Below are 15895 nucleotides of genomic sequence, written 5' to 3' on the forward strand. Positions count from 1 at the left end.
AGCTCCCAGCCGCAGTGTCAGCTATACCAAAGGTCCTCCCTGGATCTGTTCCTCCCACAGCTGAGCCTCCCAAGGGCTCCCACAAAGTCTTGTGCTGACCTCCATCACAGCATCAGCGACACCCAGTTCTAATGACCTGCCCCTCTTCTCCACTAACGTCTTCAAGGCAAGGCCCGTGCCCACCTCCTTCACAGGCGCAGCTCCACTGCCTAGCACATCGGCCAGCACAGAAACTGGGCCTGTGCTAAGAATTACTCGGATGGCGCCAACAGAAATACATTTCCTTAACTACTTGCTGGTAGCACTTAGCTTCCTTAGCACTCACACTCTGCCCTTTACATATACTTTCTCATTTAATCCTGGACAACTTTACGAGGCAAGTATGACTCCCCCCACTTTAAAGATTAGAAAATCGAGGCTCAGAGGGTAACAGAGTTAGGAAGTAGCAGAGCCAGGTTTTAAAGCCCCAAAGCAACTATTTTGTAGGACCGAAGCTAACAAATTCCAGGGAGAATTGAGATAGAATGTGAAAAATGCCTTAAGGGTATCTCCCCTGGTGGAGGGAGGAGGCGCCTGAGAAGGAGTAATCCTTCTGGAAGGGCCCGGAAGGCGATTTCACCAGCCCTGGCAGAGAGAGAGCGTGAGCTGCACGGAGGAAGCCAGGATCCAGCGAGGAGGGTGTGGGCCACCCGGCTGAGGCCACAGCACAGGGGACACGCAGGGAGGCCCGGAGCAAGAACACAAACCCAGCCATGTGGGGAAGGAAGAGAGAGTCAGCACAAAGCTGCTGCTGCCATCTAGACTAGAGGCAAATGAGGTTCACCTTCCCTGGCGGTCACCCCAGAAAAAGAGGAAGAGTCAATGATGTAGGCTGGAAAAGACGGCCCTGATAAAGCAAATCCTCATCCCTCTCTCTGGGCTCAACACCTCTAAAAGGCTTTTTCCCCCTTAGCATTAAAAAAAAAAATTCCCTGCTGACCGTGGCTATGCACCCAGGCTTCACCTCCCCACCCCACCCCCGCCACCCTACCCCACCCCACCCCTGCCCCCATCATTATATCCAGAAAGTGGGTTTGCAAATAGAGAAAGTGAATGCAAATAGACCCTGCCGGGCCAGCTGAGGTTATAAACTCAGTTCCTCCACTTTCTGCAACTTCATGGCAAACTCTAAATACAGCTATGCAAGGGGTGGGGCAGCGTCCGCCCTAAGAAGTGGTGGAGATAATTGCTACACTGATTTTAAGACTTCAAAACATTTCATTTCCAAATCCACAAAGCACAATAATAACAGCAGCTAACATCTGGGTGCAAGTTCGCCAGGCTCTGCGTGAAATCCTTCACAAGCATTACCTCTTTTCAGAAGCCTCATGACAAACCCTATTATTTTATTTAGACCCATTTTACAGGAGAGGTATGTCATTAGATCCATTTTACAGAAAAGGGAACTGAGGCTCGGAAAGGCTAAGTAACTTTTGTCCACAGGCTTTGAGAGCAGATCCGTTTGACCCCAAGGGTCAGCAGTGGCTCCAGAATTCCTACAGGAAGAGTTCAGGGGCAGTGGGAGGTGGTCAGGAAGCTGTGCTGCAAAGCAAGTACATTGTTTTTACTTGGAAAGTATGCTACAGATCTGCCCTCTGCGATAGGGTAACCATTAGCCATGTGTGGCTATTTAAATTTAAATAAATTAAAAAAAAATTTTAATTAAAAATTCAGTTCATCAGTCACACTACCCACAATTTGGCTTAAGAGTCACAAAAATGGCTAATGGCTAACATATTAGGCAATTTGCATCACTGCCGAAAACCTTATTGGGCAACTCTAGTACAGATCAATGAAAACAGCCAAGTCTTAGGTAAGACTGAGAAAACACTTTGAGAAGGGCTGAAATCATGTGATGGGAAGCCTTCTAGCTCAGTAGTTCTCAACCCTGGCCACACACTAAAATCACCTGGGGGGGTTCTTAAAAATCCCAGTACCCAGGAAACATCCAAGAAGCACTGGATCAAAACCTCTGGGGAGGGGTCCCCACCTGCCCAAAAAGGCACACCCGCCCAGAACCTCGTTCTCTGGCCAGATCCCCTCTTCCTGCCGTGTGGAGGGGGCGGGGTGGGGGGCCCCAGACAAAACCTGCCACCCCCTCCAGCACGCAGGAGGCTGCTGATGCTGTGCAAGCTAAAACTTTTACTGCTGTCCAAATTCTTTGAGGGAAAGAAAGCAAATAGAAAGAGACACACTGCTCCAAAGGCACTCAATTGATTTTTTTTTTCACCACTTAAACTAGACAGGAAAAGAAAAACCACTTAGAAACTATGACCAAAGCTGGCTATGCCAAGAATTGGCCCAGGAAGGCGCTTTTTCGGCAATCCCATCAACTTCTCAAAACACAGACTTGTAATGGGTCTCCTGACTCAACCCCTACCAGAGGGGCACCAGAACATAATTAAAGACAGAAAGCTTTTTCACAGGAAGATTCCAGGTCTGGACACAAAACGAGTTCAAGGTAAGGCAGTTCTCTTTGAGGAGTCATCTGAACTTTGGGTGAACTTATTTAATTCATATAATTGGAGAGGGAGGATGGGGGAAGCCCGGCCCACGCGGCAGCCCAGTCTCAGGGACCGATGGAACCCCCGGACCTATAAACACCCCGGCCGACCTGTCTCGGAGAAGACTCGGTGTATTTGTGTGGGGACGGGGAAGGGCACCCAAGGCCCAGGGCCATGGCTTCTCTCCCCTGTGTGATCTCCAGCGCAACAAAAGGAAAGGGGAATGCTGAGTTGTCTGCTGGAGAAGCCTGGTGAGTGCAAAGAAGAACGGTAGTCCCAATATGCCAGCAGAGCGTCATTTAAATTACTTCCACAAAAGTGAGAGCTGGACCCACCTAGCCCACAACAGTCCTTACAGCTTCTCAGTTCAACCTCATGCCTCCATGCCAGCTCAGAGTGAGAGGCCCTGACGCCATCCCTTAGGCCATCCTGTAGCTCTCGGAGGACCCAGGCAGGTGAAATGCCATCTTCTAGAAATACGACCCCCGCATCAGCCCCCACCTTAGGCATGTTCTAAAGGGCTTCCGTTTTGGGGGCAAGCACGCCATGGTCGGAATACCTGTTCCACCTCACCGTGGAATCAGACAAGTTACTGAATCTCTAAGGCCCAGTTTTCCCATCTGCAAAATGGGGGCTGATGCAAGGAAGACAGGAATCACTCACACCAGCATTTCCTCACTAAGGTCCTTCCTGGTCCCTGTCACGGGATGCAGTGAATACTGAGCACCTTCTATGTGCCAAACATTTTAAATAATCAAAACCCTGAGATTAGCTCAGCAGGTAAAAACCATGGCCATCTCCCAAATCAGGAGCAGGAGAGGTGAGAGAGCCCCTGGGTCGAGCCTTCCCAGGCCAGCTGGATGGGCTGCTCTGGGACAGATTCTGCACTGAGCAGGTTTCTGTTTGTTTTGCAGTATGTGTGCGAGTGTGTGTGCACAGTGTATGTGTGTGTGTTTTAGTGGCACACACTCAGATGGAACCTTCTGCAGTCTCTAATTCGAGGACCTCAGCAATCAAATACAAGCTTCCTTAATGCTCGGCCAATTAATTTATCCCTGTGTCTCTCTGATTTGCTACTTAATAAGGCCATATCAACAGTGCAATCTGCAAATCTGAGTTAAACTCCTTAAGGCAATAGTCAGTTCCCTCAAAGAGGCCTCATATACCTCTTGTCTGATGTCCTAGGCTGCTGTGTCCTCTGGCTTTTGCTTGGTTTGGGGGAGAGGTATTTCTTTGTTTTTGCAGAGGTGTAGATCTGGGGGAGAAAAGTAACCTGAAGGCAGTTCCGAGAAGTAGCAGGGAACTCAAAATGATCTCATTTTTCCATACACAATTCAAACATCTAAATGGTCTCACTACAGAAGGAATTTTGCTAGCTCTCACCCATCCCGGGAAGACAGAAGAAATCTAGATGGAAATTATAGATAAAGCATCTAATGGATCAATAGTTTCAACCTTTTCTCCCCCAAGCATTTTAACAACCTCAAATGAGCGAGCCAAATCGACAGATATCATTTTAGGTTTTTTCCCTTTCCTTCCAGCCAAGATGCAAAGGAGAGTTCAAAGACCAAGAGGGGAGCAGCTGTGAAGACACAGCCTGCATAGAATATACTTATACTAAAAACTGTTCATTGTTTATCTGTAAGTCAAACCCAGATGGGCAACCTATATTTTTACTTGCTGAAATGGTAGCACCTGCCTGATGCCTACAACATAGCTAATGCTCAATAAATACTATTGAATGAGTATGTGTTACTCTAATTTAAGAGCTGGGTAACGGGTGAACCATGCTAAATTCAAACTCAGCTTGCCTTCCATGCAAACCATGACCTAAGAATGACTTTCTCTCTCCAGCTGGGGCATTACTAACTGAAATTTCAGAACCTAAAGGTTCAAAGACTCAAGCCACAGGTTCTAAACCATTTGGTTATACAGGATGTGTAAGGGGTATGCCCACAGAAACACGGAAGCCAAGCCAAGACCAAAGACAACTTCTTTCTAAACCAGGAAAACAAGATCTGCACTTAAAAAACCAAAAAGATTGATCTACAATAAAAGATGCCCTAAATCTGTGAGCAGGCACCCCCCACAGATGGTTTCCCACTGTGGATTTTATGACATCTTTACTGTGCCTTCTCCCAAGGGCTCAAACCTAGAAAGCTATAAAACACTGGACAAACATAGCCATTTGTGAAGAGAAAAGCCAACATGGGTCCAGCTGTACTTTTACAAGGACTCTGTCTGTCCTGCCTTTGTGTGATTGCCCCTATTGACACAGAGTAGCCTTCCTCCTTCAGAGCATCTCACCACGGGCTAAGGCCTTGGCTGGGTCTCCCATATGTTCTTAGAGAAAACTTTTTTATAAGAGTCAAAGGGAAGTCCTGCAGGGACAGACGCCCTTTCCCGGGTTGGAGCACAAGTTCCTTCCTTTGCGGCTGCCATACTGTACTCCCTGTGCCACCAGCCAAGGAGCACCCCAAGGGCAGGAACTGTGTAACTTTAGATCTTCCCAACCCAACCAAAGGCATCCACATAGTAGGTCTTCAGTAAGTATCAAGGAAATGGATCTCTCACCTGAAAGGAAATCCAAAACCAAGGCAGTGGGAGAAAAAAAAAAATCCACTCTGAAATCATTATCATTATGTGCCCACGCCCCACATTCTTAATCTTATGATAAGTGAGGGAAAATAACATGACGTGTCTTGGAACCACAAAAGATTTCCACGGAATTCAAGAATTCCCTTCAGTGGTTCTAATTTTAGCAGGAACTCAGGAGAAAGGATACCAGTGGCTAACAGGTGAGGGGTGGTGGAGAGGGAGAGATCAAGGCCCCTATTCTGCCGGCCACAGGTGCTGGTAACAGGATACCCGTCTCTAAGCTGAGACGTGGGGTGGAGGATTCAAGGTGTGGTTTGGTGTTTTCTTCACCCCCAGTCACATTGTATAACCCCAAACACACTCTCCTAAGCCAGTGCAAAGTCCTTGCATCAGGCCCAACTCAGCCCCTGACATGCTGATTCTTGAGCAACAAGAGTGAGGAAAATATTTGATTTTAGCATCCAACTCTTTTTTTAACCAAGTGAATTATTAAAAGAAGAAAGACATTCACAAGGTGAGCTGCCCCGAGCGTGGCAAGCAGAGTCTCCCTGTCTTAAAAGCTCCCCAAACAATCACCACATTCCATGCTGGCTCAGTGACTTAAATGCTGAGGCCCAAATTTGCTGTTTCCAGCATTTCCCATCTTTCCCAGGACTTAGATGGAAGCTCCAAAGAGATTCCAGAACCTCCTCAACACAGTCAGCACCACCCAAACATCAGAAGTCAGACAACTGGCCTTGCAAACTCACTCGCAGGCTACCGGCCAGTGTTCCCCAGAGGAACCAGCTATGGGCCCTCTATTCAGCCACACTAACCATCTGTGGCCCCTTTCTTTCGCGACCAACTCACTAGACAGCTTGCAGAACGAGGGCACCGGGCACCAGTTATTGACGCCAGTGGGATGAAAGCAAGCTAGTAAGTGATTCTGCATACCACCATTCATTAGAGACCCACACCTCAGCACGGTGGAGGGAAAAAACCGCGAGCCTTCCTCCTCAAGGAATCAGTAAGTTATTTGAATAGCTGTTGCCTAGGTCCTGAGATACAAAAGTGAGGATTTCTACCACAGCCCACCTCCCCCCTCAAGGGTAAAACATACACCATAACAGCCGAGGATTGGACAGATGAAGTTTCATTAGAAGAAAGTAGGAACAATCTGCTCTAGTTTTTAGGTGTCTCTGAGAGTCTATGGTTTTAGAAGACACATAGGGCTAGACCTTGAAATTACTCCTTTTTTATTTCCCCCTCCAGAGAGGAAATTTACTCCCTTCCTGTGCTGTTAATAGCACTGCCTTACTTTTTGGAGAAACAAATGCTACTGATGAAACATTTTTCCTTATCTTTTTCCCACCCCAATTCAATATCACTTCTAAGAAAATAGCCTAAAAATTTTATCAAGATGGCATTTCAAATGGATTTCCAACATTGACGCTTGTCCATTGAAGCAAAGAGAAAGGGAATCATCACAGGAGTTCAGAGAAGAGAAAAAGAGGACAAGCAGGTCCTTGGACAGTTAGCTGATTTCAGATATTCAAAAACTGACTTTTATTACTGGTGACTTCATACATATGCATACTATATGCTCTTATCCTCTGTACTGTACTTGAGATCTATGAAGTTCCTTTTAAAATATCACCATCATCCAACCCATGAAGAAGTCTTTAAGGAAAAAAACCTCCATGAACATATTCAGCAACTGTCTTATGCATACACAATCCTGGAAACCAGACACCCCCTTCCACCTTCTCCTTATATCTCTACTCTTCAAAAGTCTGCAGTTCAGCAGAACCCAAGGCTGTTTGACTCTTCCACCTCACATTGCTGTTATAATCTTTTATTGCCAAAATAAACAACCCCCCAAATCTCTTTTAAATAAGTGCCACCTTCCCTCAAGGAAGGGAAAACCCTAGGAAAACTCCAGGGGAAAAAGCTCAGGGGCACTGAGTTATTTTTAATCGGAATGTTTCAGAGGGAAATGAACTCCATCTTATCACCAACGGGTTTCCAGCCCCAGCATCATGCAGGGAGGCCATGGGGTGGCAGGTGGAAAGCAGAACAGCCCTGCCTTTGGGCCAGGGGTACCCTCTGAAGGGTTTTGCATTCAAACTGGTGAAACGGGAAGAAGTGAGTCTGGATTCTGGATAGAAATAACAAAGAGAGAGAAGAAACTCCAGATGTGAACATTCCCGGTCTGCAATGGGCAGATGGTTTAGAGTCACTGGGCTCCTTGTTACTACACAGCCAATGAAATCACCCACTGATCTCCCCAAAAAACACAAGCAGCTTTCCCAACACATCTCAAATTCCTCTCCTGGTAATTAGAATAATACCCGGTGTGTGCCTCAAATCAAATCTTGTTTGATTAGAAGGCATGTAGAGTTTAAGTTAACAATAAAGAAGGCCCTAGGCTTTAAGGAGAGGCAGCAATCTTTGTCTTAAAAGAGCACTTCAATAATTCAACATGGATTGGGGGGCAAAGGAATGAAAGGGTTGTCTGTGAACAGGGAATAATCCACCTAATCCCAAATGGCAGGATTAGAGGCATTCCTGGGCAAGCAGAGTCTCGTTGTAGATTATGCTATACAAATGTCAATTTTGGACAAAAGGCATGAGCTTCGTAGAAGGTTTTCAAAACGGACAAGACCAGGGCAAAAAAGTTCAGCCTGGGGGAGGTGACAGTTGGTTCTAAAAGGGGGAAGCAGGCCGTGACAGCTGAGCATTCCTTTCCAAAGACATCTTGGAGGCACAGACCCCCTCCAAACCTTACGCTCTACCAGACAAAAGCTCTTCCAGGCGCCCAGGCAGCGGCTGAAGAGGGGCTGTCCACACCCACACGAGGCAGAGCTTTCCAAACCTGCCCACTCTTTTGGAAGCCCAGCTTTTAATTAAACACCACCTCCCCGGATCTGCTGAGGCAAACTGGGGCTGGGCTAGAGCCAAGGAAAGCTCCCTAAATACACATGAAAAAATCCCCCCCCACCCCCCACCGCCCCCAATTCCCTCCTCCAGCCAGCCTGCTGCTGGTTATAATTCCTCTGGATGAGTAACACGGGCTCTGGTCTATCTCTATGCACCAGAAAATCCACATCTAAGGATCAGGTTATCCTGAGTCCCACCCTTTGCAGGAAAAAGCCAGGGTGTTGTCCTCCGCCCCCAATACACACACGCGCGCATGCACACACACACACAAAATTCACAATCCTTCTAAGAGAAAACCTAAAGTGTGTGCTTGAGTGTGTGTTCTTGGTGAGGGATATAATTGGTCTGGGGGTCCCCAATCCTGCCTTCAGGCTGGGAGCCTTGGCTGGGGGAGGGGACGGGGAGATGGGGGGGGAGTTCCTGCCAGGCTGCCCAGGGAACTTCTGCGCGCCCCCTGGGAAGACAGAGGGAAGGCATGCCCAGCCTCACTAGCTTCGGAGCAGCCTAATTTGCTCAGAAGCCGTACAGGTAGACCTGAAGGCCGTATATATACAGAGAGAGGCCTCCCTCCCAATCTCCCAGGCCTAGGGGCTACCTCCCGCGGCCGAGCAGTATCCCCCTTTCCCCCCACCGCCCCGGAGGGCCCCACGCCGTCCCGGGAGGAATCAGGTGTCCGGGGCATTAAGCCTCAGTCCGGCGACAGACAAAAGAAAACTTGACGCCGGGGCCCTGAGACCCCGGGAGAATAAAATGGTGCCGTCCCCTGGGACAATGAGCAGGGAGATGGCAGGGGGCATGGAAACCCCCAGAGAAGCCGCCCGCCCGGTGATCCAGCAGAGCCCGGAGCAGCGCCCCTGGTGAGCAGGTGACACCGGGCCGGAATGCTCCCGCAGGTGGCGGGCGGCCACCGCTCAGGCAGGGGCCGCGCGGCTGCCCCGGATGGGGGCGAAGCCACGCCGCGAGGTCAGTGGCCGCCGCCGCCGCCGCCGCGCCCCCGCCGTCCTACCTTCATGTCGCTGATGATGGTCTGGAAGAGGCCTCCGAGCGCGCTGCATTCCTTCTCAATCACAGCCTCCATTTTCCCGGCGCCGGCAGGGAGAGGACACACAATCGGGGCCGCCTGCACTGCGCGCGGGGCCGGGGCTGGCTCACCCCGGGAGGAATTTCACCCTCCGAGCGACTCGCCTCCGAGCGACCCACCTTCGGCTCGCAGCCTCCTCTGCAGAGGACAGAGTTCACGAGGTTGGCTGTTCTATGCCAAAAATAATAATAACAATAATTTAAGAAACCAAACCTCTCGGTAGGGTTATTCGCCTACATACAGCTCCCGGCTCCTGGCCTTAAAAACGCCCGGAGAAAACTGACAATCAGGCCACCACCAGTGCCCACGACGGGAACGGCAAAGCCCATCTTGATGCAGAGAAAACCACCCGCTGACCCGGGGCCAGCGCCATTGAAAAATGCAAGGTTTTTAAAATCAATAAAATTTTTTGAAATAAAAAAAAAAAATCGCCAAATAGCAGAGCAGGTCTGCTAGCTGCGCTCGGATCTGTTGCTCGCAGCCCCGGCCGCCGCCTCCTTTTCACTCCTGCGCGCGGGGCTCGGGCGCTCGCTCTGGCTCGGCTCCCGGGAACGTTCCGAGGGGCGCACGCGCGCTCGCGGCCGTGCGGCCGTCGCGGGGGCGCGGGGAGGGCGCGCGCTCGCGGGCCGCGGGCGGGGCCCCGGAGCGCGCGCCCGAGAGGTGCGTGGGTCGCCCGCTGCGCAGGAGAGCGGGCGAGCGGCGTGGGGAGAATTCCCACCCACCCCACCCTCCGCCCGGGAACCTCCCCCAGCCCAGCGCGCACCGAGCGCAACCCCCCACTCCCCTGGCCGTCCGTGGTTGCGCGCAGAGGGCGTGTCAGCCCGACGTGGCGAGCACCCACCCCACAATGGCTGCGAGCGCCTGGCACGGAGGGTGCTCCCGCTGCTCCCCGGGGACTTGCAGTGGCACGCTTAGCGCAGTGCCCGGCTTGTAGGGAGCGCGCTCAGTAGGGCGGGAAAGCTGCTCCTTGCAGCTTTCTGAGAAGAGGCCCGTCCTGTGATGTCAGGACTGCAACGCCAAGTCACGATTGCAAATAGCCAAAAATGTCATTGAGGACAGTTTGGAGGGTGTGTGTGTGTGGGGGGGTGTGGTTTGGAGGGGGCGCGGGCAGACGGGGTAGCCTGCAGTGTAATGCTGAGTTTGATAAAGTTGCTGGATGTTGGGGAAGTGGATGCATTTGCTGTTTATTAATGGAAACGGCACTTAGCGGAGCGGCACTGTTTCTTCAGCCGATGGCGACTGGTGACTGCCCGTGGCTTGTAGGGTTGATGTGTTTGAGGCCCCCTGGGGGAGGGCATCGGTGTCGGGATGACTGCCGGAGCCCAGTTGGGAGGCCCGCCTTGGAAAGAGCGCAAATGGCCTAGGTTGACTTGCGGACTGGTGGTTTGTTTTTTCAGCTCCGCAGCCAACTGCATGCACGGCCACATTAGTATCGGACGGGGGAGGGAAAGGGACAGCAAATGAGCAACCTTCAGAAAGACGTTAAAACATAAGCACCCAACTCTGGGCTTGTTTCCTTGATCCTGAGCTGACTATTGGAAGCAGAAACACAAACACTAGAAGGACAATGCTGGGGAGAGGGGGTGTGGAGAGAGGGGATGTGTGGGCACAAAAACTACGTGCAAAGCCCTGGTAACTCAGGTCAGATCCACTCTGCAATAGGAGAGAAAGGTCTGGCTTTGGAAACCCACGAATGGAAGCGGTGCCTGTTTTCTCCTGGGCCACTCTGCTCGACTCTTAACCACAAACCCCCTTCTCCACCCCAAATTACAAAGAGGGCTGTTACCTTACAGCAGTAACTGGTCTCTTGGACAACCATGCTGGATTCTTCCCCCAAGGACCCTCGGGTGCATAGACCTGCAATTCACCTTGCCAGAAACAGTGCCTTGACACATAGTTGGCTCTCAATCATTACCATTATTACGATTTTAATAGTACTGATATAATGATCACAATCACTGCTTGTGAGCCTGATTGCCTGGGTTCAAATTCCAGGTTTACAACCTACAAACCGTGTGGCCTTGAACCCTCTGTAAAATGAGGACAGTGAGGTACTTCCTTTAGAGGACTGTTCCGAGTATTACAGTTAATTTATATAAAGCATTGAAAGCAGTGTCTGTTACATACTAAGTGCTCAATAAATTTTATCAATAAGAGAAGCAGAGACCAGGTCAAGGGTCCTGACCAGCCCTGGAGCCAGAGTGCACGTTGCCAGCCTGTGATGTTGGCACATTGTCCCAGTGGCCATTATGGAGGGCTCCTGGGTGCCAGTCTGGACCTTGATGCCTGCTATACCTAATCCTCGCTGCAGCCTGGGTCGCAGGCAGACTACTAGCCCACATTTCATAGCTGAAAGCTGCGGGGAGGACCCCAACCCTGGTGTTTGGACTCCCACGCCCCAGGTCTCCCCTCCACCTAGCCTCCAGGCCTTTTGGATAAGGGGCAATTGCCTGAGCCTGCAGGGCACTGAGTTAGGCTCCTGCAACACGCCTGCATTTAAATGCCCAGAGTATCCCTAACCTTAGGAAGTGTTTGCCAAGGTACACTGACTCTTGTGGCCTCCTTTTTCCTTGGAGCTATACTGACCTGGGGACTGAGAACCAGGCCTTCCTTTCTCATGAGAAGGTGGAGTATCCAGAAACTCCTCCAAAGGCAGTGTGAGAAAGTGTTCAGGTGGGGAGGCACAGGGCATTTTTAAAAAGGTCTCAGATGAGGCTGCTAATGGAGGGATTGGAGCTGGAGAATGACCAGATCAGAGGTGCACCCTCTCTCATGTTCTTTCCCCATCTGCATATCCCTGTAGCCAACAACAGGCGCTTGCTGGGCAGACAGCAGGATCTGATTAGCGAGCACCTCCTCCCAGGGGTATGTGCTTTTTTAATAGCTCCTAGGAGGAGGAGCCCAAAGGAATGACTGTTAGAGGAATTTTACCCGCTGTGATCTTGGGGAGGAAAGACTGGGAGACAGCGAAGTCCTCCCAAAGCAAGTCGTACTACCCTCCTTCCCTACGGGACTGGCCTGCAGGCAGTAGGGTCAGGGCACAGGCCACGGTGTCCTAGCTGTGGGAGACCTCTGATAGGTTATTTGATCTCTGGAGACAGCAGTCTTTATTTCCTTGGGGCAACCGAACTCCTGGGTTCTTCTGAGGATTAAAACAGATGTAGAGCAGTGCAATGGGGTGGCTTAGTGGCAGAGTTCTCGCCTGCCATGCTGGAGACCCAGGTTCAATTCCCTGTGCCTGCCCATGTGGGAAAAAAAACAAAAAACAGATGTAAAATGCCCATCCCTTGGTAGTGTTCCTCCACAGCATTTCCTTCCCCTCCCTTTCCCTCCAGTAGTGTTTCTCGACCCTAGCTGCACGGATCCTCAAATTTGGCTGCACATTAGAATCCCCTGGGGAAGATTTTTTAACTACCAGTGCCTGGGCTCCACTCCCAGAGAATCTAATTTAATTGGTCTGGCCTGTGGTGTGGGCATCGGGATTTTTTAAAGCTCCCCAGGTGATTTTAACGTGCAGCAAAATTTAAGAACCCTGACCTAGGGAACTTTTTAAAAAGATTCTTACGTCTAGACCCTACCCCAAAACAATTAACCCAGGCTCTCTGGGGGTTGTCTAATGTATCATATATATTTGATTCTGTACTCATGTAAGGCTATATGGGTGCATGTGTGCATGCATGCATGTGTGTGTGTTCTCATTTGTTTTACAAAATGGGATCATATCATACACACTTTTTTGGGGTCTTGTTACTAACACCCAGCAATTGGTGTAGGAATCCCTCCAGATTAGTTAATATTGTTCTAATACGTTCTTTTTTAACTTTTTATCTTGACATCATTTCAGGCTTACAGAAATGGTTTCCCATTGACCCTTGATTAGTTCCCACAAATGTTAACCTATAATGGCATTTGCTTCATACTTCAGTATTTTCAAAAAGTGCCTTAGTTGAGTCTAATACGTGGTTAAGCTACCGTACGTGCCCTCTGCAGTTCCTGTGGGATTTAAGGCCTGTGTGTGAACTGCCTGGCCCTAGTGAGTGATCTTTGCAGTAGAGGCTGCTGTATGAGAAGGTTTAGATGGTATGCCCAGGAGTCAGGCTGCCTGGGTTTCAGTTCCGGCTCCATCACTTCCCAGCTGTTTGTGCCTCAGTTTATTCATCTGTAAGATGGGGATACTGGAAGGGTTAGCTCATTAGGCTGTGTAGTGACTGAATGAGATTATTTAGACTAGTACTTGGCACTCAGTAAGTACTCAATAAATGTTAGCTGTTGATATGTATTGGACATTATGACAGCTCATCATCTATGAAATAAAATTGAGGTTTAGGTTTGCCTTGATGACCTACAAGCAGAATTCTTTATGAGCCTAGGGCCATTCACTCCCTTAGAGAAATGCAGGGGGTGGGGGGAGGAGGAAGAAAGGGTGTCAGTATATAAAAGAATCTCAATATATATAGAGAGGCCCCTTTTGAAACTGAAACTAGCAAGAGACAACAAATAATATCTGCCACAACAATCCACCCTCAGAAATCTTTTGTATATGCTTTGTAGACTGTGGCCTAGGAAACTCCCAAATATAACGTCACATACCAGAATGTGTCACTGCTACTGGAAACTAATGAAAGAAAATGTGCCCATATGAGTTTATGGGTAGCTAGGCTGTACTAACTCAGAAGCGGCCGCTCACAGTCCCATGCCTGCGAAGGTGAAGCCACGTCCCTGTGTGAAGCAGGCCAGGTGTAAGTTTGTAGGCAGTGGGGGGCTGTGGAGAGCCAGAGGGCTAGTTCTCCCTTCAAGGCCCAGCTGCTACGCAGTTCAAGATCATGTGAGAATGTGGCTTATCCTTGCTACCTATTCCATTCCTTCTGGAGAAGCTGAAAATTTGGATCTTTATGTGACGTTTCCCAATTTTGAAAAACTCTCCTGCAGACCAATTTGCATCTTCTGATCATGGGAGGGTTAGTGAATAGGGAAAATATGAAAGGGTTTGTAAGAATTTGTGTTTCACTGGGACTGTGGCCATATCTGATGGTTCTAGATTGCCAGGAAGGTGTGTCCAAACACACTTTGAATCAAAGATTGTTCAGTTCAGTTCCTCCAACTTTTCTTGAGCACCTACTATGTGTCAAGCCACGCTGACTTCCCAGGAGCATCCGACTTCCTCTGCTTTGTTTATATTCTCCCAATTGCCTACTGTCTACTAATTGGACTTCTGAATTCCCTTGATATTGAGAATGGGGCTCTCAGGGGAGCAGATATCCCTGTTACAGATTACAGATGAAGATTGTCCAAGACCCAATCTCTTCCTCATTGACCATATTTCTGGAGTTTACCTCTTTCCATTCTATAAGAGCATGATGAGAAAAAGGGATGTTTTGCAAGATATGGTTAGAGAGACAATAGCAGAGCAGAAAAAGCATATTATTTTAGAAAATCTTATGTTTAACATGCCATGTGAAGCAATTGAAAAATATATCTAGTTGTTTCTAATCACTAAGAGACATCTCAGTTTAACTAAAAGTGGAAATTATTACACATTACACAAAACCCAACAGTTAGTGAACTAAAGGGGGCCTTCCAGTTTTCACAAAGCAGCAGATTATATAAACTAAAACTGCTCCTGCTACAGACCATGTAGACAAGCTAGGTAAAATGTAGTCAGAATCCTTTTAAATGCATGTCAGAGTGAGCAAGAAAGAAGGGAAATCCTCCGGGGCCAGAAACAAACAGGAAACTCCAAACCAGAAAAGAATGCAAAAAATTGATTGTCCTGGGAGGGGTCCGTGGCTTCAGTCATCAGGGCCTTTAGTGTTCCCTCCCAAGTGAGATCAGAAGAGGCCCTTGGCCCCTCTGAGTCCCTAGACCCTGCAGAGCCAGCATCCAGAGCTGTACAACCTCCTTGCAGAGCCAGCTTCCAGAGATGCATAACCTCCCTGCAGAGCCATCATCTCAGAACTGCACAGACTCCCTGCAGAGCCAGCTTCCAGAGCTGCACAGCCTCCCTGCAGAGCCAGCATCCCAGAACTGCACAGCCTCCCTGCAGAGCCAGCTTCCAGAGCTGCACAGCCTCCCTGCAGAGCCAGCATCCCAGAACTGCACGGACTCCCTGCAGAGCCAGCTTCCAGAGCTGCACAGACTCCCTGCAGAGCCAGCATCCCAGAACTGCACAGCCTCCCTGCAGAGCCAGCTTCCAGAGCTGCACAGCCTCCCTGCAGAGCCATCATCCCAGAACTGCACAGCCTCCCTGCAGAGCCAGCTTCCAGAGCTGCACAGACTCCCTGCAGAGCCAGCATCCCAGAACTGCACAGCCTCCCTGCAGAGCCAACTTCCAGAGCTGCACAGCCTCCCTGCAGAGCCAGCATCCCAGAACTGCACGGACTCCCTGCAGAGCCAGCTTCCAGAGCTGCACAACCTCCCTGCAGAGCCAGCATCCCAGAACTGCACAGCCTCCCTGCAGAGCCAGCATCCCAGAACTGCACGGACTCCCTGCAGAGCCAGCTTCCAGAGCTGCACAGCCTCCCTGCAGAGCCATCATCCCAGAACTGCACAGCCTCCCTGCAGAGCCAGCTTCCAGAGCTGCACAGACTCCCTGCAGAGCCAGCATCCCAGAACTGCACAGCCTCCCTGCAGAGCCAACTTCCAGAGCTGCACAGCCTCCCTGCAGAGCCAGCATCCCAGAACTGCACGGACTCCCTGCAGAGCCAGCTTCCAGAGCTGCACAACCTCCCTGCAGAGCCAGCATCCCAGAACTGCA

The 15895-nt window shown here is 49.9% G+C and overlaps 1 protein-coding gene across 8 annotated transcripts in view; it reads right to left on the minus strand.

The window, feature by feature from the left end:
- The window catches only part of MTSS1 (MTSS I-BAR domain containing 1), a 158175-nt gene extending 148059 nt beyond the window's left edge, over positions 1-10116 (minus strand). For 4 of the 8 annotated variants that reach the window (XM_077167615.1, XM_077167612.1, XM_077167609.1 and 1 more), the window contains exon 1: positions 9067-9714. In XM_077167615.1, coding sequence (XP_077023730.1) covers positions 9067-9138 — 72 coding nt within the window. In that variant the 5' untranslated portion in view covers positions 9139-9714. Of the gene's footprint in view, positions 1-9066; positions 9716-9982 lie in introns of those variants that run through there. The other 4 variants (XM_077167613.1, XM_077167607.1, XM_077167608.1 and 1 more) reach the window with 3 other exon arrangements.
- Between the last annotated feature and the right edge of the window lie 5779 nt (positions 10117-15895).

This window comes from Tamandua tetradactyla, chromosome 6 (genome assembly GCF_023851605.1).
Source record: "Tamandua tetradactyla isolate mTamTet1 chromosome 6, mTamTet1.pri, whole genome shotgun sequence".
NCBI classification, from domain to species: domain Eukaryota; kingdom Metazoa; phylum Chordata; class Mammalia; order Pilosa; family Myrmecophagidae; genus Tamandua; species Tamandua tetradactyla.